Source organism: Chaetomium tenue (genome assembly GCF_020726465.1).
Source record: "Chaetomium tenue strain MPI-SDFR-AT-0079 chromosome Unknown F5144scaffold_6, whole genome shotgun sequence".
Classification (NCBI taxonomy): Eukaryota; Fungi; Ascomycota; class Sordariomycetes; order Sordariales; family Chaetomiaceae; genus Chaetomium; species Chaetomium tenue.
In genome coordinates this window covers 2,480,894-2,504,085 of record NW_027117334.1, presented here as the reverse complement: position 1 = coordinate 2,504,085, position 23,192 = coordinate 2,480,894, and the positions used below count along the sequence as shown (strand labels likewise).

The 23,192-nt window shown below is 55.2% G+C and overlaps 6 protein-coding genes across 6 annotated transcripts; 1 reads left to right on the top strand and 5 right to left on the bottom strand.

Moving 5' to 3' along the window:
- Nucleotides 1-326: 326 nt before the first annotated feature.
- Nucleotides 327-1,168, bottom strand: F5144DRAFT_595516 (uncharacterized protein; the record flags this gene model as incomplete). The annotated part of the gene is made up of 3 exons (XM_066790700.1): nucleotides 327-949; nucleotides 993-1,077; nucleotides 1,139-1,168. The coding sequence occupies 3 exons, from the start codon at nucleotides 1,166-1,168 to the stop codon at nucleotides 327-329; spliced, it is 738 nt and encodes a 245-aa protein (XP_066640055.1).
- A 1,736-nt stretch (nucleotides 1,169-2,904) lies between these two features.
- On the bottom strand, nucleotides 2,905-8,010 carry F5144DRAFT_623315 (P-loop containing nucleoside triphosphate hydrolase protein). The gene is made up of 4 exons (XM_066792142.1): nucleotides 7,724-8,010; nucleotides 7,020-7,658; nucleotides 4,075-6,945; nucleotides 2,905-4,007 (listed from the first exon to the last, which is right to left on the bottom strand). The coding sequence occupies exons 1-4, from the start codon at nucleotides 7,777-7,779 to the stop codon at nucleotides 3,098-3,100; spliced, it is 4,476 nt and encodes a 1,491-aa protein (XP_066640054.1). The 5' UTR covers nucleotides 7,780-8,010; the 3' UTR covers nucleotides 2,905-3,097.
- Nucleotides 8,011-8,141: 131 nt separating this feature from the next.
- F5144DRAFT_582962 (ankyrin repeat protein) lies at nucleotides 8,142-11,603 on the bottom strand. Its single transcript, XM_066789529.1, has 2 exons — nucleotides 10,690-11,603; nucleotides 8,142-10,608 (listed from the first exon to the last, which is right to left on the bottom strand). The coding sequence occupies exons 1-2, from the start codon at nucleotides 11,404-11,406 to the stop codon at nucleotides 8,551-8,553; spliced, it is 2,775 nt and encodes a 924-aa protein (XP_066640053.1). The 5' UTR covers nucleotides 11,407-11,603; the 3' UTR covers nucleotides 8,142-8,550.
- A 3,338-nt stretch (nucleotides 11,604-14,941) lies between these two features.
- F5144DRAFT_632686 (uncharacterized protein) lies at nucleotides 14,942-18,058 on the bottom strand (the record flags this gene model as incomplete). Its single annotated transcript, XM_066792507.1, has 3 exons — nucleotides 15,905-18,058; nucleotides 15,111-15,340; nucleotides 14,942-15,051 (listed from the first exon to the last, which is right to left on the bottom strand). Exons 1-3 carry the CDS (start codon nucleotides 17,794-17,796, stop codon nucleotides 14,942-14,944), a joined length of 2,232 nt encoding a protein of 743 aa, XP_066640052.1. The 5' UTR covers nucleotides 17,797-18,058.
- Nucleotides 18,059-18,217: 159 nt separating this feature from the next.
- On the top strand, nucleotides 18,218-20,467 carry F5144DRAFT_582947 (uncharacterized protein). Its single transcript, XM_066789528.1, has 6 exons — nucleotides 18,218-18,713; nucleotides 18,774-18,919; nucleotides 18,992-19,048; nucleotides 19,126-19,536; nucleotides 19,603-19,869; nucleotides 19,941-20,467. The coding sequence occupies exons 1-6, from the start codon at nucleotides 18,547-18,549 to the stop codon at nucleotides 20,249-20,251; spliced, it is 1,359 nt and encodes a 452-aa protein (XP_066640051.1). The 5' UTR covers nucleotides 18,218-18,546; the 3' UTR covers nucleotides 20,252-20,467.
- F5144DRAFT_582944 (major facilitator superfamily domain-containing protein) lies at nucleotides 20,468-22,540 on the bottom strand. Its single transcript, XM_066789527.1, has 2 exons — nucleotides 22,204-22,540; nucleotides 20,468-22,139 (listed from the first exon to the last, which is right to left on the bottom strand). Exons 1-2 carry the CDS (start codon nucleotides 22,375-22,377, stop codon nucleotides 20,751-20,753), a joined length of 1,563 nt encoding a protein of 520 aa, XP_066640050.1. The 5' UTR covers nucleotides 22,378-22,540; the 3' UTR covers nucleotides 20,468-20,750.
- Nucleotides 22,541-23,192: the final 652 nt, after the last annotated feature.

The following is a 23,192-nucleotide window of genomic DNA, read 5'->3' as shown; positions in this document are numbered from 1 at the left end:
GCGTACTCGTGAATCTGCTGGTTTTCGGTTTTCAATGCGAATTTACCCGACAACCTCAACAAGATTGGTCACGTCGGATTGGATTATGGAGATCGAGGATTTGTGGGAGTGAGTGACGAATGCCGTCGGTACTGGGACTCAAGGGGGAAGGCGTTGTTAACCTGAAAAAAGAGTACTCAACGGCAAAGGAGCTCTGTAAATCTCACATTATAAAACAATCTACACTAAAGGGGGACTATACGCCCCGTGTTGGTTTCCACCATGGACCTTGTGCGCCATCCCGAGCCGATCCCCGATGCCGTCTACACATAGTCATAACCAAGGCTCTAGTCATACCAAAACCACCACGTGCTCCTCCTCGGCTCCGGCTTGACAGAACCAGGGCTTATATCATCACCCCGCACATATTTCTCGCTGATCTCTTTCATGCGTCGGCGCATCCGAGTTAGCAGACCGTCATCATCCAAAGAGCGGTCGAGGGTATCCGGGAGCCATATCAAGGGGTGCGCGCCCTCCATGTAGAACGCCGCCAGCCCATCCTCCTGCACCAAGGGTATCAGAGGATCCATCACACATATGTGACCGTCCAGAATCTTCTTGGCGCGAGGCTTCGTCATCACCTCGCGGCCGAACGGCACGCCGACGTGGAAGTCTGCCATGACCAGACGTATGGTAAGCGCGGGTGCATTGATGTAATCCCGAAGGGCGCTGACGGTGGCGGACCAGTCTTGGGCCGCGCTGTGTTTCGCGCGGGGCCAGCCGTGGGGCACGTAGGGGGGGAACACCAGCTCGAGGAAGCGGATGTGGGTGAGGCAATGAGGAGGAACGATTTCGCAGAGGAAGTGGGAAGCGGCGTAGCGATCGAATGGGTAGTAGTCTCTGGGGCCGGACGGGTCTGGCCTCTCGGAATGTTGGAGTTGTACGTCGGGGAGCTGCCAGGGTATCGATACTACATAGTCGTGAACGATGAAACGGTTTTGCGAATAGAAAACGAACTCGGCTTCTTGGAGCAAGGTCTGGCAGACGAGAAACAGATATGTTGGTGGACACCAGCATTTGCAGACGACTGAGAAGGCGCTGTGGCGACGGCGGCAGAAGCAGCCGGGGGACCGACTCTCGTTTTCGATGTGGTCATTACCAGGGTCGCATCGGCTAAATCGGCAGCCATGGTGGATATGGGGGTCTTTCCCTTCCTCGCACGATGGGCGATATACTTGATAGGCCCCGCCCTCTCTACTCCATGTAACCTCCTTCCAGGGCGTTATAAGGTCGGTGTATTCGAGTATACGAAGGCGTACCTCGGTCGGAAGGGTCATCAGCGTCAACTCGGACGATATCCCATTATTAGAGCCCGGCAAGAGGACAGAGGGATGACCGGTGTCTTGCCCTCGGAGAACGGCTTCTTGAGCCAGTAGTTGCAGTTGCTGGTTGGGCATTTCGCAAAGGCGGACGTGGCAACTTTTCAGCCTTGGGAGCAGGGCGATCGGGGCAATGGCGAGCCGGGCGATGTCGAGTGCAGATTGATGTTCAGCACTGATGTCGCAAACAAACAACAGTGCAAGTCGCCCAACACCAATATGTGGAGAGAGGTAAGCTGCGGTGTCATGCCATTCGCTCATGATGGCCGAAGCGTTGGCTACTTGCTCGGCCGGCTCCTGGTTCATATCCGGGGGGTAATCGAGTAAGGGATGGCTGTGTCGGTTGGCATGGTGCTTGGAGCAACTAAAAATGACGCTCCTCCATGGCCCGTTATCGTGACCGTGAAAACAGCAAGAGGGGCACTTTGCCACGATTCGGGTGAGGTGTGACAGGACGACTCGTTGAGGACGATCTTTAGGTTGGCCAAGGAGGCGAGAGAGGTCGGCGATAGAGCGCGGAGAGGCCCGAGGGAGCCTTGGTGGGAGTAGGATACGACGAATCGGTTGGATGCATAAAACAAAGCAGTCGTTTCGGCGTATAGGGCATGGCACGATCGTAATAAGCCCATAAAATTGCTCGCAGGTGGCGACTCGTCGCGGTCGAGTACTGAGCTGGAGGCCTCAGAGTGCGGCAGTGGCTCACGACCGTCCAAATAATATGTTAAGGGGTGGCCATCGAAACTTGCCATGCCCAAGTACTGGTATATGCGGTGACGGACACAGGGAACGAGGCGGAGGAGTCCCTGTGCTCGGGTTGGTTGAACTTGGCGGTCTCGCGTCAATGTCATTGTCGACAATTGTCAAGTTGCAGGTTTTTGGGTATCGTAGTAGTAGCGTGGTGAACTTTTGTGGGCTAAGCCAGAGGGTGAGTTGTTACGTATAGGAAGAAAGCACCTAAGGAGAGTAAAAGATGCGAAGGCCATCGAGGTACTTGGAAGGTACCTAATGGTGGGAGCGCATGTATGGGCCATGGCTGATTCTGCTGTGCAAACGCCTTGTCGTCTTGGCGCGCGCGGGCTGCACACCACTCTGAATTTTTTGAGGCCGTAAAACAAGAGGAACCATCAGGGCTTATACCAACTGCCCTACTAAACGGGCGGACTATCTATTGACATATTTCGATAGATTTAACTCTATAGTATCTAATTCTGCTACGCGATTCGTGATGCGGATAATACGCGTTGAGATAGTGATGGATATATACTGAAGATACCTAATGCTAATCCATGTTTTTTGCCAAGGAAAAAGGGTAGAAACAGACATAAATCCATCAATATCCTAACGCATTTTATCCGCATCACAAATCGTATAGTAGAATCAGATGCTACGGTGATAGATATATTACAACATATATATGGCAAGCCCGCGCATGTGGTAGGGCGGCTGATATAGGTCGAGATAGTTTCTCTTTTCTTTGGACCCCCTTTCCAGCACGCGCACGCGCCAAGACGACCTGGCGTTTGCACACCCAGAAAAGTCAAACGCCAGGTCGTCTTGGCGCGCTGGAAATGAGGAAACGAAATAGAGAAACCATCCAAGTGTATATAGTATCATTCACCCTGCCACACGCGTATACCGCGCCTATCCTTCCAGATACTGCCCTATAGAATTTAATTATACTGCCCGCCTTACTTGTCCCTTTTCTTCCGGCCCCTCGGACACGCCCACCGCGTCTCGGGTCACTCTCCTGAGTCGGCGAGTCCCCTCGCGTAGAGGTATTGGCGACGGTCATGCTTAATATCCCATGCCGCTTTCGAAAGAGCAAAGAGCTCTTCGCGGTCTACCGCCGCATCAGACATGCCCTTGAAGATGCCGTCCTTGTGCTGAAGTAACTGCCACGAATGGCCGCACTCCTTCACGCGCCCCGCATCCAGGCTCAGGATGCGATCGTAGTCGACGACGGTGCGTAGACGATGCGCAATCGTGATGACAGTGGCCTCCATGCTCCGGATGCACGCCTGGATCTTGAGATCCGACTCGTGGTCGATCGACGCGGTCGCTTCGTCCAGGACGACCACCTTAGAGCCTTTCAGCACAGCACGCGCAATGCACACGAGTTGCCGCTGCCCTTGGGATATGTTGGAACCCTTCTCGGTAAGAGTGAAGGATAGATCCGCGAACTTTCTTCCTTCCCGTGAATCGAGTAAGCCAACTCGTGTCAAGGCATCGAGGACCTCCTTGTCGGTGTGCTCGTTGTACGGGTCGAGATTCAGACGCACCGTCCCAGCAAAGAGCGTCGGGTCTTGCGGCACGTAGGCGAGCCGGCTGCGCAACGCGTGCAAATCGACCTTTTTGATGCCCAAGCCGTCGATCAGAATCTGCCCGCTCTCGATCTCTAGGCCGCGTAGCAGAGTCAGTGCCAGGCTGGATTTTCCAGCCCCAGTGCGGCCGACAATACCCACCCTCTCTAGGGGCTGGACTTGGAAGGACAGGTCCCTAAGTACGGGGTCCAAGTGAGCTGCGTAGCGAGCAGATACTGCCCGGTATTCTACCAAGCCTGACGGAGGCCATTCGGGGCTTGGTTTCGTGCCGGATTTCGCCTCTTCCGCTTCGGCACTTTCGTCCAGGCAGCCACTAACGCGCTGGAGACTAGATGGCGTGGCATTAGCTTGCTTGTTGGACCGCTGCTTTGAACAGCACATTATGGACGACTTACGCGGTCATGTTCTGGGTAGTCACCATGTAATATCGGATCAACCACAGTACCTGTTCTGAGAAAGCAATGGCATATGACATGCTCAGTCCGATCGTGCCGGCATCCCCGTTGCTTCTGATGGAAAAAGAGCCTGCAAACAGGGACACGAAGGCACTTGTAAGACTCAGCCGAAGAACCAACCACCTCTCCGTTGCCCCCAGGAAGAATGAAGGCTGGTTTAGCTTCCCAAGCAGAGCTGAACTGTTAGTCAGATATTCGCTCTCTGCCCCGTAAGCACGGATGGTGACGACTCCGGAGAGCGTTTCGCCAAGATGCTGGAGAACCGGGGACTGGCGTGTCGATTCAAGAGTTTTGAGGTCACTCGACGAGGAGATGTAGACCTTAGCGATGAAGTAGTAGACAAGAGAGATGATAATCGCCGGGAAAAAGAACTGCGGCGTTATGACGACGATGAGGATCGTGGTAGCTATAAGTGACCCTACGAAATGCAGGGTGGCGATGGCGAGCATGGCCAAATCTTGATCAACGGTCCTCATGTCGCTAGAGAACAAGCCGATCAACTGACCAAATGACCTATCGTCGAAAAACTTCAGACTCGCACTCAAAACGGACTTGAGAAGACTGCCGTGGATGCGTGCGGAAGCCGTCAAAGAGCCGACGGACAAGATGTGCAATCTCATGAAGCCTACCACAAAATAGGCAGCAAGGAGAAGGGCGTAGACCGCGAAGTAGTGTTCCAGACTCCATGGAGATACAGGGCCCGACTTCTCGATGGCCTCGTCCGCTGAGCGGTGTTGCAATTCTACCGTTGCGTTGGAGAGTCGCTGGACCCACCAGTTCACGGTGATGGATCCAACTTGTTGCGCCGCGAAGAAGACGGCCAGGGAGATCCAGTATTTCCATCCGCCCATGGAAGCGAGGTATTTGATGATGGTTTGTCTTGCGTTAGGTCCAGTAGGCTCGGCGGCATGCGAGTCGGACTTTTCCCCTTCCTCCCCCTCCTCCTTTTCGTCCGCGGGATTCTGGTCCGCTTCACCGTCGCCCGGAACCTCCTCTTGAGTGATATGGTTGCTCGGCCCATTTGCGAGCTCCGGAAGTTGGCCTTGAGCTGCCAAATCCTGGTGAGAACCCGTGGCAACCACGGTACCATTGTCGATGCGGACGATATAATCGGCGCCAGGCGCTGTAAGTGCAACATTGTGTGTTGCCAGAATGCAGGTGCGTCCCTGCATCAAACGTCCTGCAATGCACTTCTGGAAGATCCACGAAGCAGTGTGAGCGTCAACGGCACTCAGGCAGTCATCCAGAAGCAGATGGCGCGCATTGGAATAAACCGCGCGTGCGAGGGAGACACGTTGTTTCTGTCCACCAGAGAGAGAAACTCCCCCGTCGCCAACGGAGGTGAGGTCGCCTTGAGGCAATATTCTCAGGTCGGGCTCGAGGGCACAGGCCTGTAGGACGGCCGTGTAGCGCTCTTCATCGAGGGGTTGGCCGAAGAGGATGTTGTTGCGCACCGTGTTGTTGGTTAGCCAAGCCTCTTGAGCACAGAAAGCTACACCCTCGACCAGGCCTGTCTTCTCATCCCGAGACAGAGCTTCGCGAGAAACCGCGGCAGGCATCCTCACGCTTCCAGAGAGAAGCGGCATCTCTCCCAATAGCGCGTACAGGAGTGAAGACTTGCCGCTGCCGGTAGCCCCAATGACGATATTGAGCTTTCCAACCTCAAACTTGAAAGAAAGGTTTTTGAGAGTGAATGATTCGGGCATCTCTGTTGTCTTGCCGTCCGTTGATGAGATATCCGTTGCCTCGGTCTTCTTTCCTGGCCAGGAGAGGTTCGCGTGCTCGAAGCCAATTTCCACTTGGTGACCGGTGGGAGAACCAAGGATTTGATATTTCTCGGTTTCCTCCTCGTCCAGGAAGCTCTCCACCCGCCCGACAGCTACGAGAGAGCCCTGGACGCGTCCAATGATACTGATCAGGTCGTCGATCGGCGACTTCAACAGGTTGAAGAGAGATAGTGACGTGAAGGTAAGTGAAGGTGTCAACGACTCCCCCCCGATGATTGAGTAGCAGAAAAAGGAAGAAAAGGTGATCAACAGAGGCAGGCCGTACCAGATCGTTGCAGAGGTTGACCAGAGCATATAGCGGGCACGAAGCACCCTGAGTTCGGCAGCACGTTGGTCGCCGAGCTTCTGCTGGAAAAAGGAGTCCCAAGCAATGAGTTTGATCACCCGAATACTGCGTATCATCTCGGTAGTGCTCTGGATTCTGATGTCCGATGTAGCCATGGCTTGCATATGGATGGCGCCCAAACGCTGGGCGATGCGCGAATTCACAGGCACCATCAGCGCCATCACCGCAATGCCTGCAAACGCGCTGAACCCTAGAGTCCAGTAGAGCAACGTAACGGCCATGGCGATTTGTATGGGGACTGAGGCCCACACCTGGTGCATGTTGGCCCCCAAATCGGCGAGTTGGTTGATATCGCCGGTGAAGAGGTTCATGATGGTGCCGATATCAGCCATTTGTCCTCCAGACCCGCCGTTCGAAGACCCAACAGCTGCCGGCCGTCTCAGTGCTTTCTGATAGACCGCGCCGATCAGGATTGTCTTCAGCCGGAGCCCAATCTTCTGGCCAAGCCAAATGGTTCGAGCCTCGGCAGCGGATGCCAAAACACTGGTGGCAAATACGAGCACCACGTAACCCTGAGCTTCCTGGATAGAGGACTCGGTTGAGCCCTCGACAAAGTGGAGGATGGACCTCCAAAGCAAAGTTGGCATGAATGTCAGGACTACCCAAGCGACTGCCAGGACGCCCTGAACTGCCAGCTGCGGCCCAAAATGTCGTAGCAGGGTATGAACAAGAGATGCACTAGGTTTCAGAAAGGCATGTCAGCATACCTAATCAGTTTTACACGTCATAGCAATGGCAAATATACGACTCACCTCCGCGGCCTTGTCTGAATTACACGCTCGTCGGCCGCGCAAAGCAGAGCCGGCGGTTCCGGAACGTCCTGAGACCGGAGACTCCCAGTGCGCCAGGCCTTCAAGAGCATGCCGTCTAGCCAGGCAAACGCCCAAAGACCAAAAATGCTGGACTGGGATTCGCCCGTCGCGTCCGGCTCAAGGCGGCCATCCCCCCGAAGCGGGCGCGGCGAGAGCAAGGCCGTGACGAGCAGAGCAGCTGATACCTTGGCCGCAGCCGAGCCAGCGCCAGAGGTCGCGGTAGCCACGAGCACGGAAATAGCATAGAGTGCGGCCGAATGATAGCGAGCAGCCCGTCCGGCGTGCTCGGGGCTGGAGGGCGGCAGGAAAGCCAGAACATACAATGCACTCAGGTATGACCAGAAAGTGATGCCGACCCAGGAGTTAGCAGACGCGTTTGAAGTGAGGTCATTTCGGCTGAGCGGAAAAGTGGTCGCCAGTAGCAGACCTTCGACGGCAGCCAAGAAGATACCGCGTATAGATTTGGCGGGTGTTTGGGCGGTACGGTGCTGGCCCGGCGTGGAGCATGTTTTTCGTAATTGCCACGCCAGTAGGACGCCAGACATTAAGGCCGAGAGAATAATAAGATGGAGGTAGTAGCTGCGCAAGAAATGGAAACTGGTCAACCGCTGCTGTGGGGGAAGTTCGAAAGATGGTTTGCTCACCGCTCGACGAAGTCTGTCGCAATTGAGGCGGGCGCTACGTCCCATTCTAGAGTCATTGCCGCGCAATACCTGGTCTGACTGGCGATGGATTGATACAGCTGATGCTAGGGATCCGAAGCCTAAGGTAATTGAGATGGATGGTAGAGAATTGACCAGCTCTGGAAAGCAGTGAAGAAATCTAACTTACCTATTTTAACCCCGGCATGAGAATTCAAAGTTCCTATTGGCTGCCGACTCTGACAACAACAGTCAGACCGAGCCGGGAACGATGGGAAGCGCGAGGGACGCTACCTATTGTGCAGCCCAAGTAAAAGAACTTGTATTCCCAGCAGGCTTTTAGCCAGCCAAGTCCCCGTAACTTACTATAATTACACGCTCGGTTAACACCTCTGTATATAGGAGCCGTGACGAAACAAGTGCGCATTGCACTAGCTCATTTGTCTTGGGTTCCTAGATCTCGTACTACTGCCCCCACGTCTTTGGATAAACAGATGAGTAGATACGTTTTGGACTATAATAATCGAAACTGCTGTACTGGTAACGTTCTCCTCCAGCCGTGACTTCAGAATTGACGCCGCCCAATCCCTAGGCTGCACATGGCCATACTGCACGATCAACATGTTGGGTTGATGGGCCCAAAGCTTCGGCTGCATCATTTCCATCACCTGTACAAACAGGTTCTGCTTCCTCCAACTGGCCGTGATTCCAAAACGTCTATGCCAGGTTGCTTATGGTGGTCAGCATGTCGGAATGATCGGCCCCGAGCTTTGTTCCAAATTCAGGTAGCCATCGCTAGAATAGAACTTCTGCAAGTTGCCGAAAGACCTTCAAGTCGAACCTCGCCTTGGTTTGTTCTGAGGACCCTTGCTGAAGTCCAGTCGTACCACCCCACGGGCATCTACCGTCAGTGGGAAGTAGTGATTGCTCAAGGCGCCGGGGTTGCTAGAAAGACAGTGTTCGATGGTTCCGGACTGTAGACCTGGCTGGTCACCCAGTTGCCGGTCCTCTCTCCTCGCTAGTAGCAGGTCCATATAGTAGTCTTGCAAATCATCGTCTGAGATCCCTGTGGTTTTCATGAGAACCTCTTCTGAAACCTTCAACGCCTTGGGCATCCACGCCCTGAAGCCGGGAAACCTGGGGTGAAACAGGTTATGATAGTACGAAAGAGTCTGTGCATCCCGACTCACCGTCCTCTCTAGGAGGCTGAGCTTCAAAAGGCCGACCCACTCGGTGGCAGCAAAATCGAGGAACGGCGCGGACTGACGGCCCAAGCACCCATAACTTGCGCGGTTCGGTTGCCACCCCAGACAGTAGAGGTATGCGACGCAGATATTCAGAAGGATCCGGCGAGACGAGGAAATAGGAAACGAATGTTGCCAGGGAACAAGCGACTGCGCGGGTTGATGCGGAGATGATGAAAGCTCCAGCAGAAACTCGCGGGCCGTTTCGTGGACAAGGTAGACGCGGTTCCGGATAATTCGTACAAAGTGGCCGCATAAGGACTTGATATGGTTCTCGAAAGGAAATACCATATCAAACTCCACGTCGTCGAGGTTTCGAGATGGGTTAGGCAGTGATGATGGGCTGTGGTCGCTGTCTAGCCGGATGGCGAGAGCAATGCTGAGCTCTTCGACCGTCATGGGCCTAGACGCTGCGAGGATGATGTGGAGCATCCTTTCTGCCTTTGATGTATTTTCTCGGCCCTGGAGCAGGCCGCTATAGACATCATATATATCCCGGCTTTCTAGAATCTGGTCCAGTTCCCGTCGCGACGCGCCGGCTTCGACCTTCTCCTTCAGCAGTTGGAGAATCAGCGCCACCCAGAGAAATGTTCGATCGGCTCGCGAGATGAGCGCGGCTTGGATATCCGAGAGAATATTGGATGGCAGACCTTGGTTCTCGAGATCCACGATGTCAGACTTTACGACCATGGACACGTCGTCGCTGATAGCATCAACTTCATCCTCGCCCCGAAGGCGAATGATCGAGGTGGTATTTTGCCCGCCTTCTTGGGGAGAGGCGCTGCCAGGATGCCTCTTATCCGCCCTTGGCATCTGACCCTCGATCACCACTTTGAAGTTGTTGTCTGGCCGACTGGTGATGAGAAGCTTCAGCCTTGATCTTGGTTGGGGCGGATTCGGATCTTGTGCTCTGGAGAAGTGCTTGGATACCAGGTTTAGCAAGAGGCCCTTGGACGCCATGTCGCACTCGTCGAGTCCGTCCAGAATGCAGATTGTGTCCTTGCAGTTTGGATGCTCGGCACTGGCAACGATAGCCTTCCAAAGCGTCTCTACGGAGCGGAGACGAGACTTTGTGAGTATCACACAACCGATCGGGACCAATTCGCGTTGTTGAAGATATAATTGCCGAAGTACAGCTTGCAAGGCGTGCACGCCGTCTCGTTGCTCGTCGTTGTTAGACTTAAAGAAGAAGTAGCATACGTTCCACCGGCCGCTCGACAAATAATGGCCGACTAGAAAAGACGCCAACACCGATTTTCCGCAGCCCGCGTCTGCAGATAACCAGAGCAAGGCAGAGGCTGGAGCCTCAGACCAGGATTTGTAGGTGGCGTGCCGCAGGATCCAGGTGCAGATTCCATGGACCGGCTGCGGATTTCTGCCCATATGAACATCGGGTTCTGATGTGTTCAGAGCATCGAGCAGCTCATTTTCTTCCTGTTCCTTTGCCGCCGCCCGCCCTCCCCGATAAAGACGCATCGGCGAGGGCTGTAACTTTGGCGTCACAAGCGAGCTAAGATTGTTTAGGACAAGTCGAAGACTCTTGTCATCGAGGCCAGTGAATCGACAGATAGTCCTGTGATTGCCGTTGAGAGGAATTGAGACCTCATCTTGGAGACCAAGGCATGCCGACTTTTTATCAACGACCTGGCGATATGTTTTCCTGTTAGCGGCATCTAGGTCGTGTCCGACGCGTGAAACGAGGTAAAGGGTGGAAATCAGCCATACCAATGCGCTGAGGAAGTCCATTTTTTGGGTTTCATACATAGTACAGATGTTCAAGTTCTCGGCATGCTCGAGAAATGTCCGTGACATTAGCTCCAACACCCCGGATCCCGGCTCCAGGTCCTTAGTCAGTTGAGTGTTTGTGTTTGACCCGAGCGATGCGGCTTTGAGCAGATTTCCGAGCAGGGTCCCCCAGCTCGCGAAGGACGAGCCTTGGTGCGGAGTGCCAAAGAACATGACGCCGATAGTCGCCGCAGATATGCTCGCGTACCGTTGGCTTTCGTGGGATCTGATGACGGCTTGTTTAAATACGAGGCCACCGAGGCTGTGGCAGACAAAGACAAGTGGCCGGCGGGATTCGGCGGCAGAAGACCGTTCCGTGAGGAGACACTCTAGGAGTTGGTCCGCGAAGGTAAAGAAGTCCGAAGTGGACTTACTGAACTGCACGGCCGAGTTGTACGAAAAGGCCATGACACGAGCCTTCGGAATGGCTCTTAGGATGGCGTCTAAAGGCCAGTTGAAGCCTGTGGTCTCGTCGATCCATGTCCTGGAGCAGTGTCCGTTGAGCCCATGAATTGTGACTATGTCGGTGGCGTCAAGGTCGTCTTGGTTCTGTTGGACAAGGGTATGAAGTCCGTATCCTAGTTTCTGGACGGAGGTTCTGGGGCTCGCCTGTCTGCGGAAGAGCAACTTGAGGCCGGGCCGAGTTGTGTCCGGCATATTGTCAGATCGGAGGCCGGGATGCCGCTGTGAGGTCAAGGGGAATTTTGGTCGCGTTATGTGTACCTATGGATATGGTTTCCAGTCACGCATGCGCTCGACTCGGTTGCAAACAACCCGAGACAGGGCGAGCGAGCTAACTCATTACTCTCCCAACTGGAGCTCGGGAGATGGGTAGTTTCAGGCACCAGTGGGCGGGCGGCAGCTGGTTGGGCTCTATTTAATCTCGTGACAAGAATCGCCCAATCCAAGGTAGATTGTGGCTTTGCGGGGAAATATTGTCCCTTTCCGTCAGCACCACTCCCGAGTCCCTTTCAAGGTGGCTGGGGGCAGTGCTGGCAACCTTCCAAGTTGTGCTCATTTTGGGCAGCTCCGAGGATTGAGGGGCTCGGTTGTGTTTGATGGGAGCTGGGTTATCATCGACTACCTAGGTATCTACCTATTGTACCTTACATGTACCTTAAGCTGTTAAGCATGCTAGAGCCCTATTTTGTATTGCGAAATTCAGGATTAATTACCTACCTAGGGTCCGCTTGAGGCCTTACTTATCGTCCATCTAGTATTGGTTAGCTTCTTATCTTCGATTCTTACCTCCCGGTCCTTAGCTACGGTATGCAACGAACTTGGGGGGGAGGGGAGATGGGCGGAACATACAGAACAGCATCAATCAACGACTGGCGAATTGAGGTCATCACCAGAAACGAATGCCCTGCCGTGACGCATTGTCCCAGTCCGGCCCAGACAGTTATGCCGTGGTTCCAACAATTCTACACACCACAGGGGTTTAGTATCATGCGGGTACTATTAATACCGAGAGGAACATGTTGAAGTGGCGATACACCTCAAAACCACACACACCACCAACGCTTGGGCCTCTCAGTGCCACAGGCTTTGTGATGTCAGTGTCGCATGAGGGAGGAGATGGCTCAAGAATCGTAAACTCCCACCACGAATCCTACGATTGTGGTCTCGAGACGCCTACGCGCGTGGCCCTCTGGTCAGAGAGCAACGGTTCCAACAACCGCGTCAAAAGGTCAATTCTGCAAGTATGGAAAAGAAAAGTAAGAATTATCTGCCCCCCCCTCGGAATCAAGGAGGGTCCCGCCCTCTGACTAAATACAACGCCGCCATGGCGCAAAGAACGGAAAATCGCAAAATCAAGACCCACTCTCCCCCTGGTCACCGGACCAAGAATGTTCTCCCCAGTTCAATGCGCCCCGAGATGTAATTACGGGGCGGCCTAGACTGTGGAAACTTGATGCCTCGCGCCCGCCCAAAAACAGGAGTCCAAACCCCGGCACATATAAGTACCTAGTCTTGGTGGAATAAAATCTCCTTGGCGTTGTCAACATCAGGATGTGGCTCCAAACAGGCAAGTGGATGGAGCAAGCATTTGTAGGCTTCGGAGAGAGCGGGACAAGTCCATGAATGCCGTTGAAGAGACGTCTGTACCTGGTATACTTTGCCGCGCAGCAGTGCCGTAAGGGGGTAGAACTATCGGCCGGCATGTTTCTGGAGGCCTGGGGGTGATGCCGGCCGCTGTCCCTGAAGGATTATTTGAAGGAGCGGGGTTGTGGCCAAATTCTGTACATGTATGGGCACAATGCGGCACACCGGGGATCTCCGCCAGGGACTATGTCCCTTCTCTTCCCCGCCAGCATATTGCCCTCTTCAGACCATAGTATGCATAGCTGCCTGCGCTGGACAATGCTCGACCATGAACAACGTATCGAAGCTTGTGACGGCCTCGGGAAGGAACAACAAAACGTACTCGGGATGCCTCCGTTTGCCTAGCTCACTCCCTAAACCAAAGAATATATGGCACCGGTTTTTTAGCGGCAGCTTGACCAGTAACCAGGTTGCAACTGCCCCTCGTGGTCGAGTTCAGTGTGGCTATTACAGCTTATAAGTCCACGTACATGTACGCCCGGTTCCATTGGGTGGGAGGTTTCGGCCGCGAGGACGCCGTTTCTTGTTTTACGTAGAGAGGACTACCACTCTGACCGGCTGAATAGCCAAAGCGCGAGAAGTGTACACAAAGTGCATCCGGTCAGCGCTGGCCTATGGCGCATCGTCGTTCCACATTCCCACGGATGTGGGAGGCGAACCGGTGAAGAAAGGCATCACCAAGGCCCTCGGGAAGGCCCAGAACAAGAGCCTGAGGATTGTGGCGGGAGCCTTTAAGTCTACCCCCATCCGTAACCTCGAGACAGAGACATGGGTACCACCGTTGGACTTATACCTAAACAAACGGCTTGCAGATTTCGAAAACCGACTCCAACAACCCGATCTGGACGACGGCCAAGGCGGCAAAAAGACGGCGGGGAGCGTTATCCTTACCGCCTGCCGCAAGATACAGCAGAGACTCAGCTCGAGGAGGGGCAACAGGGGCCGACCGCGAACCTTGAGACCTCAAGGGCCCACGGCGGTAGAGAGAGCCGCGGGCACGATCATGCGCTGGACGGGGGGAACCATAGACACGGACAAGGCAGTAGAAGAGGCCTGGAGAGCGAGGTGGTTAAAGGAACGGGACGGCAGAGCAATCACCAGGCCGGCGGACGACTTTGACCATCAGCGGGAGACGCTATTCCGGAACGAAACCCTAAGGAGGCATGACGGTCTCAGCAAGGCGAAAAGCTCACTGCTCATTCAAATCCGGACGGGAGCAATAGGCTTACGGGACTACTTGTTTACACGGGAAGTCCCGGAGGTTCTGACGCCTGCCTGCGAGTGTGGCGAGGGACGAGAGACTGCCGAACACCTGGTAGTGTGGTGTTTGGCCCCACCGTTGACTCGAAGATGGGAGAGAACTGGAATTCGGACACGACGGGACTTTTACTCAGTTCTACACGGTATCAATCCCACGACTGCACGGCTTGCGAGGAGGATCCTCGACTGGCTGATGGACTCGGGGAGGCTGCCGATGTACAGCTTGGCCAGGAGGCTCGAGCTGGAAACGGCGGCCTGAAGCGCCCCCGTTCGGAGGCCAGGAGGCCTCCTCTCTTTGTATACGTAGACTCACCAGAACGCATCGTTCCTTGATTGTTGGTAGGGGTTTTTCACCCGGCCCGGGAGGGCACGGTTTTCCTGTACACTAAATAGCAGAGGGTCCGGCACGCCCTAGGGCATAGCGGAGTATGAATAATAATAATACCTACATGTGGAGAGCCAAGCTTGGCCCCCAAACCCCTCACTGCCTGTCACCCGCCATTAACACGGCCATCAAGAACTAGTAATCATTACAACGTAAGTGTTGGGGGCTATTTTGCTTGTCTCCTTCCTATCTAGACCATGAGAGGTATGTGGCCATGCAAGGAGCGAGTCACAGTATGTGAAGACGGGGTTCCAGTTACTAGGTACTTCAATGCACGATCACATGTAGCGTTTATTAACCCCCAAAAAGATTTTGCGGAGAAGGTCGTCACATGTTCTAACCCTAGTGTTCCATATATAGACAATTCCATCCCCAGTCATATCGCTGCACCAGCATCCCAGTAACGCCGGCCTCGACATCAACCCCCTCACGAACCCCCCTCTATCTGTAGTGGACCTGGTACGACCTTGCGTTGTTGATATTGACGCAACCTCCCGTGCCAGTCAGGGCGATAGCGCCTCCACATCCTTCCGGTTGACGGAATACGATCTCTGCCCCGGAATTAGACCAACTAGAGGGAGAGTAAACAATGATAACAGGAAAGACTGACTGCTCTGGGCATCCGCCGCGTCCTGTGCGGTGATAACCACAGATTGGGCGTTGGCGGGAATGCCGCGGCACACGTAGTTGGGAGGGTCGACAACGGGGTACTGCACGCCCAGCTGGCCGGACCTGCAGTTGGCGCCGTTGAAAAAGCTGAGCTTGTACCCCTGGGAGACAGAGATCAAGCCAGCGGCTAGGGACAGGCAGGATAGCTTCATGTGGTGCGTGTAGTGGTTGCTGGGAGTTGTGAGGCTGTTGGTGAATGTTGAGCGGGAGATGGTATCTGAGATGCTCAAAAGGGGGGAGGGCGTTGATGTTTATATAGACCTCTAGCAGAGAGGATGTCTCCTCTCTCACACGGCTCCGTGGTTGACTGCGCCGATACCGGGTCAGCCGTGGGAATAGTGTCGCCTTCGAAAGTTCGAAGCGTCACAATATTGGTTACCATCCACGGCTGATTTGCTAAGTGGAGAGATATAGTTGGGGGTCATACATGTACCTGGTTAGGATCACAATCCTGGATTCCGTAGCGGTTGTATCCACATAGGCATGCCTGCAGCCTGGTCATACTCAGGATCTGGTTCTTCGCCCCTCCACTCCTAGAACGAAGTGATCATCTGGCCAAATGCATCTTGGCCTGACGCTTTTGGTAGTAGGACGCGTCAACAGAAGGCAGGTAGTATAGCCCGATTCCTACAGACGGATGTAACTTTGCAAATCTCACTACCACGTAGCCCAGAAGGCTCTCACCATCATGATCACTATGATCACCGTCACCACCACCATTCTCAAACCCTGTACTGATCCCCCGCCCTCAGCTTCCCCAACATAACCTGCAAATGCACCGTCCCCTCCCTCCCCGTCTCCAGCTCATCCACCTTCCCCCACTTCTCCTCCAGCACCTCCATCGCCCCCTTCAACCCAAACCGATGCAAAAACCGATACACCGCCGCATGCGCACTATCCAGCGCCCCCACAATCCACGCATGATGCGCGCTCGCCGCCTCCCCCACAATATGAAACTTACTATCCGCCGCCGGCCTTGACAGGTACGGATAGAAATTACTATACTGGCCCGGCCCAAACAGCGCGAATGCCCCCGCCGTGTTGGGGTCATCCGACCACGAGTAGGCATGATGCTCGCCCGTGTAGGCGTTGCGGAGCATCTCATACGTGACGTGCTGCGCGTGCAGGCGCGCCAGGTCCTGCAGAATCAGCTCGACCAGCTCGTCCTCGTCGGCGGGGGAGGCGCGGCTGACGAGGGAGGCCGCGCGCGTGGCGTCCTGCGCCCAGGTGTAGGAGGCGAGGAGGACGGCGGGTTGGGTGGGGTCGTCGGTGGTGTTGTAGGAGGGGTAGACGCAGGTGCGGAGGGGGAGGTCGGTGGAGGCGACGCCGCCTTGTGTGATGCCGCAGTCGACGATCCACCAGGGGTAGGTGAACTTGAGGGCGGCTTTGACGGAGTGGTCGTAGTGCAGGCTGCGGATGGCGTCTTTTTGGGAGGGGTGCAGTTCCAGGCTGCGGAGGTCCATCCGGCCGAGGCAGCCGAGCGAGGTGGTGTTGAAGACGGTGCTGTAGCCGTGGCGGGGCTCGGCCTCGCCGGCGCACTTGACGGACATGTTGCCGTCGTCGACGACAAGCTTGCCGTTCTTTTCTTCTTCAATTCTGTTGCGGTCGATGGAGATGGCCTCGACGCGTTTGCCGGTCGTGACCTTGGTACGTAGCCCGGCATGCATGGCATCGGTTAGGAGGCTGGTTCCCCCCTCGATGCAGGACCACTTGACGCCGCCAGGCTGGGGGTTGTCAAAGTCAAACGAATCCATGACGCTCTCGGAGAAGGCTTGGTCGAAGAGGTTGGTGGACGTGTTCAGCGTTTCCAGCCACTGAACGGCGAAGAAATCATATTTGGGCTCGAAGAGGCCGTGCGGTCCACCTCTCTTCAAGTACTCGCGAGTGCTGAAGTCGTCCACCTCCATGAGATCTTTGAACCCTTCATTGAAGTCTTTGGCCAGCCTTTTCTTGTATGGACCAAAGGCATGGTCGAGGATTTTGTCAGCATTGTCGACGACATGGTCTGGGACGCAGCCCCCATTTGCAGTGCTAACGTGGTAGGGGTCTGGGCCATCCGTAAAGAAGTAATCATTGAACAGGTCAGGAGTGTTGGGACCCTTCAGATAGTACTCCCTCAAGGGCATATTTGTGAGCTTGAAGAGGTCAAAGGTACGCTTCATGGTGGGGATCTTCGGGTAGCGCATGGCGCCGATGTCGTAGTAGTCGTGGGGGCCGTCAGTGAAATGATGGGTATAGACGCGGCCCCCGACTCGGGAGTTGGCCTCGAGAATCTCGTAGGTGAGGTTGGGGATTTCTAGGCTGTCTAGAATCATGGCGATGTAGAGGCCCGCAATACCCGCACCGACAATGCACACCTTGCGTGCTGGTGGCTCCCGCTCATCGGGGCCGCCCAAGAACCCATCACCTGGGGATGAGGTGTCGGGCGGCAGGTTGTCATGGGTCCAAGGGGTGTCGAGCGGGACGCCAGACGTCGAAAGCAAACTTTGGGCTTCCACCCCGGATCTCTGTTGCAGGACGTTCAGTTCTGCGGCAAGCTTCTCGCGAACTAGCCGCCGGGCCCAGAGAGCTTTCATGTTGTTGTCCCGGCTTGGGATGTGAGAAGCAATGTTTGTCATGGTGGCCATGGCTCAAGCTCGACAAACGAATAGGATTGTTCAAGAAATGATATCAGGTTGAGTACCTAGGTAGGTGAAGAGTAGGTAATTTGAGGTTGGGAATGCCCGCCCCCAGCACACGGACCCTCAGTTATATGCACTTCCATGACGACAGGCGTTGCCACTTCAGCCCTTGTGTCCTTCTCCAGGGCTGTCTCACTAAAGTCGACTAATTAAAGCGGCAAGAGCGCTTGGATTTGTTATACAAACCCGCCACAGCCGCTGTCAAAACACAAACGAAAGGAGACTGGAGCAAGTGCGAAGTGACGGTTTCCCAAACAGTAACCGTCTGCAGGTTTTGCTGCAGCTGGCAGCTTTGGGGCCGCGTTGTGATGCCCTGAGTCCGCAGACATTGGTTCGATCGCCCCCTTACTGCGGGGATCAAGTAGCCCGCATATTTTCAGCCCGCCTTCGTGCTCGTCACTCCGCAACTTGACCTCGTCCTGCATCACCATTGGGGGAGAGGCATTCCACAACGTTGCGTACCTTAGGTAGCAAAGCGGAGTTGACCTGTCTCAGTTGGCCTCGCCTGAGCTTGTGGCTTGCATCCCTGGGTGAGTACATGTACCTACCTAATGAGCACCATGCCCAATATGTGTCTCGGCCATTCTTATCTTTGCTTTGGCACGCTGCCAGAAATTCCAGTTTTCCCACAAATTCCCGTAGCTGTCAAGCGACCGTTTCGGCATCAATCTGACAGAGGTACACCCAGAAGTCGTCATGGCCGATAGAGTTTATGATGTGGTTGTCGTGGGTGGTGGTGCGATCGGGCTTGCAGCCGCCTATGAAGTGGCCAAGACCAACGCCAGCGTACTGGTGCTCGAACAAAACAACTTCTTCAACCAAGCTGGAAGCTCCGGCGACCTGGCCCGGATGTTCCGAACTATGTATGTCTTCCTCTTGAATCTCGGCCACGGTTCGTCGGACTCACCATCACTCCCTTACAGGTACACTGAGGAATTCATGGCCGTGCTTGCCAAAGAGGCACTAGGCCTTTGGGACGATCTTGAGAAAGATTCTGGCACATCTCTTCGTTGGATGAATGGGCTTCTCAACTTCGGCGATAAAGACATGGGTAAGGACACCCCCGAAGGTCAGTCTCGTTCCTCGATTGAGTTTGAGACCGCTCGACAACTCAGAATATGACTTATGGATACATGGTCAGGCTCGTTATTGGGCCCGATTCCCAATCTCAAGAAGCTCAATATGCCGTACAAGGAATGTAAGGAAATAGGGTCACCCCGAGGTCCCTAGGAGGCAGGCAAGGCGCACACGAGGCAGCTAACAGTCACAATCTAGTGACGGCCAAAGAGATCCAGGAGAAATACCCCTTCAAAAATCTCCTTCCGGACTGGCGGGGCCTCTACGCACCCGACAATGGTGTCATAAACGTCCAGCTCCTCTTGCGGACCCTGTTGAGCCTGGCCAAGGACTATGGCGCCGAAGCTAAGCAGCACACCCAGGTCGACGAAATTCACCCTTTGGCGAGCGACAGCAGCATCTGGGAGGTGCACACAACCCGCCACGGAAATACGGATGAAAACGTTGAAAAGGTGACCTTCACGGCGAAGAAGATTGTGATTGCATCCGGCGCCTACGTCAACCAAGTGCTACAGCCAAGCTTTGGCATATCGCTCGATCTCGATATCTGGGAGATGGTTGCTTGCTATTTCAACGTCAACGCTGGACCACAAGGGACAATCTTTCCCAGTAAGCTTGGCTTTTATTCTCCTTTCTACTGCTGCGCCATACCACCTGCTAACCACTCATGGCCAGGCATGTGGTTTCAATTCGCGCCTGACAAGGACGGCAGATCGCAGCTCTTCTATGGTTTCCCCACCCTCCCTTGGGGCCCTCCCAACGTTGCCCGTATCGCGGTCGATGCGGCCACTCGCCGCATTAAAGACCCCAGCGAAAGGCAGACGAACGTCGTGAACCCGGATGACATCAAGGATACGCAGGAGTTCGTCAAGAACCATGTTGTCGGTGTCGATTCAACCGTCCCAGCTTCCACATTGACTTGTCTACAGACCAACGTGTTCGGTAAGCGATGTTTATATGGTTCATGGTTAAACTTCGGGCTCCTGTTGACTGCTGATACTTGCACGACCTAGACAACATGTTCGTCCTCGACTATATCCCAAAAAGGTATCTCGGTAAAGGCCTGGAGAAGAGCGTTGTGGTTTTTACTGCCGGCTGGGCCATGAAATTCGTGCCTCTACTTGGGAAGGCCCTAGCAGAGATGGCCCTTGCGGGCGCTTCCGAATACGCCCGCAAAGAGTTCTCGATCACTCGTAACAAAAACGGCAAGGGCATCATTGTGGCCGGTAAACAACATGACCTGGCGAACAGGTTGAGGGGGCTCACTTTTAAGGGACAGGCCTCGGGGTCATCCGTCAACCGAGTTCGCAACACGGGGGCGTAGGGTTCCCACGTGTTCGATGTGGTGATGCAACAACAAAAGGTTTACGTGGTTAAGGGTGAAGAGGACTTGGTGAAAATTGGCACACAACATGTGAGGCAAATGACTTCGACCACGACTCTCTGGGAGAGAGAAACGGAATTGAGAATAGCACAGCCGCGCTTCGGATACTGCAAGACAGACAATTGGATCAATTACTTCCATCAAGTGAATGAGAAAAGGGAAGTGTTGGCAGCCAGCACAGTGGAGGCTTGATTGACACGCATATTGTTTGGTTGTGACCTTACGCGTACATGTATCCAGCCCAATAATATTCTGAATGTCCAGGGGATTTTTAGCCCCCGATCCCGCTCGGTGATTCCTCTCAATCTGAAGAAGGCACAAGCACTCAAGACACGACTTCATCGAACCACGAAAAACTGGCACACTCATCCAGACAGCTGTGGGGAAACCACAGGCGGGGAAACAACTCTTGAACACCCTCACTCACCCAAAACAACCATCACCTCAACGGCTTCCCCATCGCGCGTATCCTCGCTCCAAAATTCCACTGCACCAGCGGCCCCACCACGCCAAACACCACCGCGATGAGCGCCAACACAGTATTCGACCAACCCCAGCCCAGCCGCGCCTGCATGGGCGGGGCAAAGATGGGAAACACAAACCCGCACACCATCCTCAGCACCTGCGACGCGCCCATCGCCGACGCCGTGTAATCCGGGAACGAATCCAATATATACGCCGACATGGCACTGGTATGCAGCAGCAGGCCGAACCCGACGATGGCCGCGCCGACGTCGGTCATGATCCAGTGCAGCCGCGCGTTGGCCGACCAGCCGTACCAGAGCAGACCGGTGGGGATGAAGAGGGCGCCCGGGAAGGTGAGGGGGACGCGGTACTCCGGGGCGGTGGCGCCGTGGGTGCGGCGCTTCAGGATGCCCCAGAGGCGGTCCATGGCGTACGCGCCGAGGAAGTTGGCGGAGAGGTTGCCGATGGCGATGGCGATGTAGTGCAGCCCCGTCTGGGCGACGGACTCGTGGTAGACGTCCGCCTGGAGGATGGCGAAGGTGGCGAGGAGGTAGTAGAGCACGCCGAAATTGAAGGCCATGAAGACGGAGACGAGTTGTAGGATGGGCTGCGTGGCGAGCATGCGCGCGGGGCGGGCGATGCTGATGAGGAGCTGGCGCGGGAGGGTGGTGGTGTGGGTGGCTTTGTTGAACTGGGTGTAGTGCGGGCGGCCGGTTTGCGCGGTTAGGCGGGCGGCTTTGGCGCCGAGGATTTTGGCGTGCGAGGTCTCGGGGAGGAGTACCAGGGCGAGGAGCATGAGGGCGCTACAAAAGATGGCGGCGACCCAGAAGATCCAGCGCCAGCCGATGGTGTCGGCGATGGCGCCGCCAAGAAGGGGACCGAGGGCTGGGGCGAGCAACGGGATGGCGTTGACGAGGGCAAAGGATTGGCCGCGCTGTTCGGGCGGCCAGATGTCGCTGGTGATGGGGAGGGCGATGACGAAGTCGACGCTGCCGCCGATGCCGGCCAGGAAGCGGGATGCGACGAGGGTGGGTTTGTTGTGGGAGAAGCCGCTCACCACGCTCCATCCGCTGTAGATGAAACCGCTCACGATCCAGACCGGCTTGCGGCCGTACACCTCGGCGAAGGGGGCAAGGAGGAGCGGCCCCACGGCGAAGGCGAGGATGAAGATAGAGAGCGCCGACTCGGCTTCGGATGCAGTCATACCCATGTCGCGACCGAGGGCTGGCAGCGCCGGTGCGATCATGCTCCCCGACATGAGCGTCACGAACCCCCCGAGCGACACAAAGATGGAGATGATCCATTTGAGCGCCGGCCGCATGTTGACCGGGTTGGCGGGGTCATCCGGGCCATCCCAGGTTACCTTTCCGGTTGTTAGTTCAATAGTTGGTCGCGCCATGAACAAGGGGATATTGGAGGGGGCTTGCCAAGCCGGGGTCGGGCTGCTCGCTGAGGTCGACGTTCTGCAACTGCCTCTCGGTGCCCTTTTCCTCGTCGCTCGCGGACGGGAGCGTGGCAGTCTCCTCGACAACGGCCGCCACCTGCTTCTCATCCTCCTTTCGGGCTTCTTTCTTTTTGTCCATGGTAACGGGTTGATCCATATTCCATCGATATGCGCCTTCGACTGCGATTGAGCGAACGAAAACAGCAAATAAAGAGAGAGGTCCAAGTGAAAAGGAGCCAAGAATTGGGACTCGAGTTGGTGTGCGCGGCGGCAACCGATCGGCACGGCGTGTTGCCCGTCAGTTGCCGGTTGTACTGCGCTGCACTGCCATCGCAGTGACCGTGCATAAGGTATGCTCGCTATGATTGCGCGGCCAATGTGAAGCCAGGTGCCCCCCTCGGCCTCGGCCGAATTCGGCAGGTGTTATGGGCGGAAGTTTTTACATGCGGCGCAACGCAAACACATGGAAAGCACCCGGGACGTGTACCCAGTGGTTAGGTGACCTGCGATGTTCTCCACCGCTGGTACATCCGCCGACGAGGCTACGGTCGTATCGGAACTATCACTCCCAACACATCAAACTTCGAGGCAAGAGAACCTCAAGACCCTTTGGCAGGAAGTGGAAACTCGACCAACCCCACTCTTTGGAGCAGTTTAGACAACTAGAGCGACCCAGGGAATTTCCTTCGTCGAGGCAAGGAAGGACGGGAACTCTGGAGAGGATGACGATTAGGCCCAGGGGCCCGGAGAACTTGCCTCAATCAAGCAGTCACGCCATCATTTTTCGATTTCGTCAATCAGCCATCTTCAGCGCCGAAGCACACAAGTCAACTTGCCGACTGGAAACACAGGTAGGGAAAAAAGACTGAATTGAGAGTTAACCTGGTGTCTAGGTACAGGCGGCCAGGCCAAGCTTTAAAAACCCAGAGTTTTCAGAATTTTCTTTTCCTTCATATTTCCGTCCAGCATCTG

Bases quoted from the DNA above. Each gene is read 5' to 3' on its own strand.
- F5144DRAFT_623315 (XM_066792142.1), bottom strand. From the start codon at position 7,779: ATGACTCTAGAATGGGACGTAGCGCCCGCCTCAATTGCGACAGACTTC. The intron at 6,946-7,019 runs GTGAGTCGTATA...TCTGAAACCTAG, and splicing joins ATTCAGACAAGGCCGCGGAG to TGCATCTCTTGTTCATACCC. The intron at 4,008-4,074 runs GTAAGTCGTCCA...CACGCCATCTAG, and splicing joins ACTACCCAGAACATGACCGC to TCTCCAGCGCGTTAGTGGCT.
- F5144DRAFT_582962 (XM_066789529.1), bottom strand. From the start codon at position 11,406: ATGCCGGACACAACTCGGCCCGGCCTCAAGTTGCTCTTCCGCAGACAG. The intron at 10,609-10,689 runs GTATGGCTGATT...ACATATCGCCAG, and splicing joins TGGACTTCCTCAGCGCATTG to GTCGTTGATAAAAAGTCGGC.
- F5144DRAFT_582947 (XM_066789528.1), top strand. From the start codon at position 18,547: ATGGCCGATAGAGTTTATGATGTGGTTGTCGTGGGTGGTGGTGCGATC. The intron at 18,714-18,773 runs GTATGTCTTCCT...ACTCCCTTACAG, and splicing joins GCCCGGATGTTCCGAACTAT to GTACACTGAGGAATTCATGG. The intron at 19,049-19,125 runs GTAAGGAAATAG...GTCACAATCTAG, and splicing joins CAATATGCCGTACAAGGAAT to TGACGGCCAAAGAGATCCAG.
- F5144DRAFT_582944 (XM_066789527.1), bottom strand. From the start codon at position 22,377: ATGGATCAACCCGTTACCATGGACAAAAAGAAAGAAGCCCGAAAGGAG. The intron at 22,140-22,203 runs GCAAGCCCCCTC...ACAACCGGAAAG, and splicing joins AGCAGCCCGACCCCGGCTTG to GTAACCTGGGATGGCCCGGA.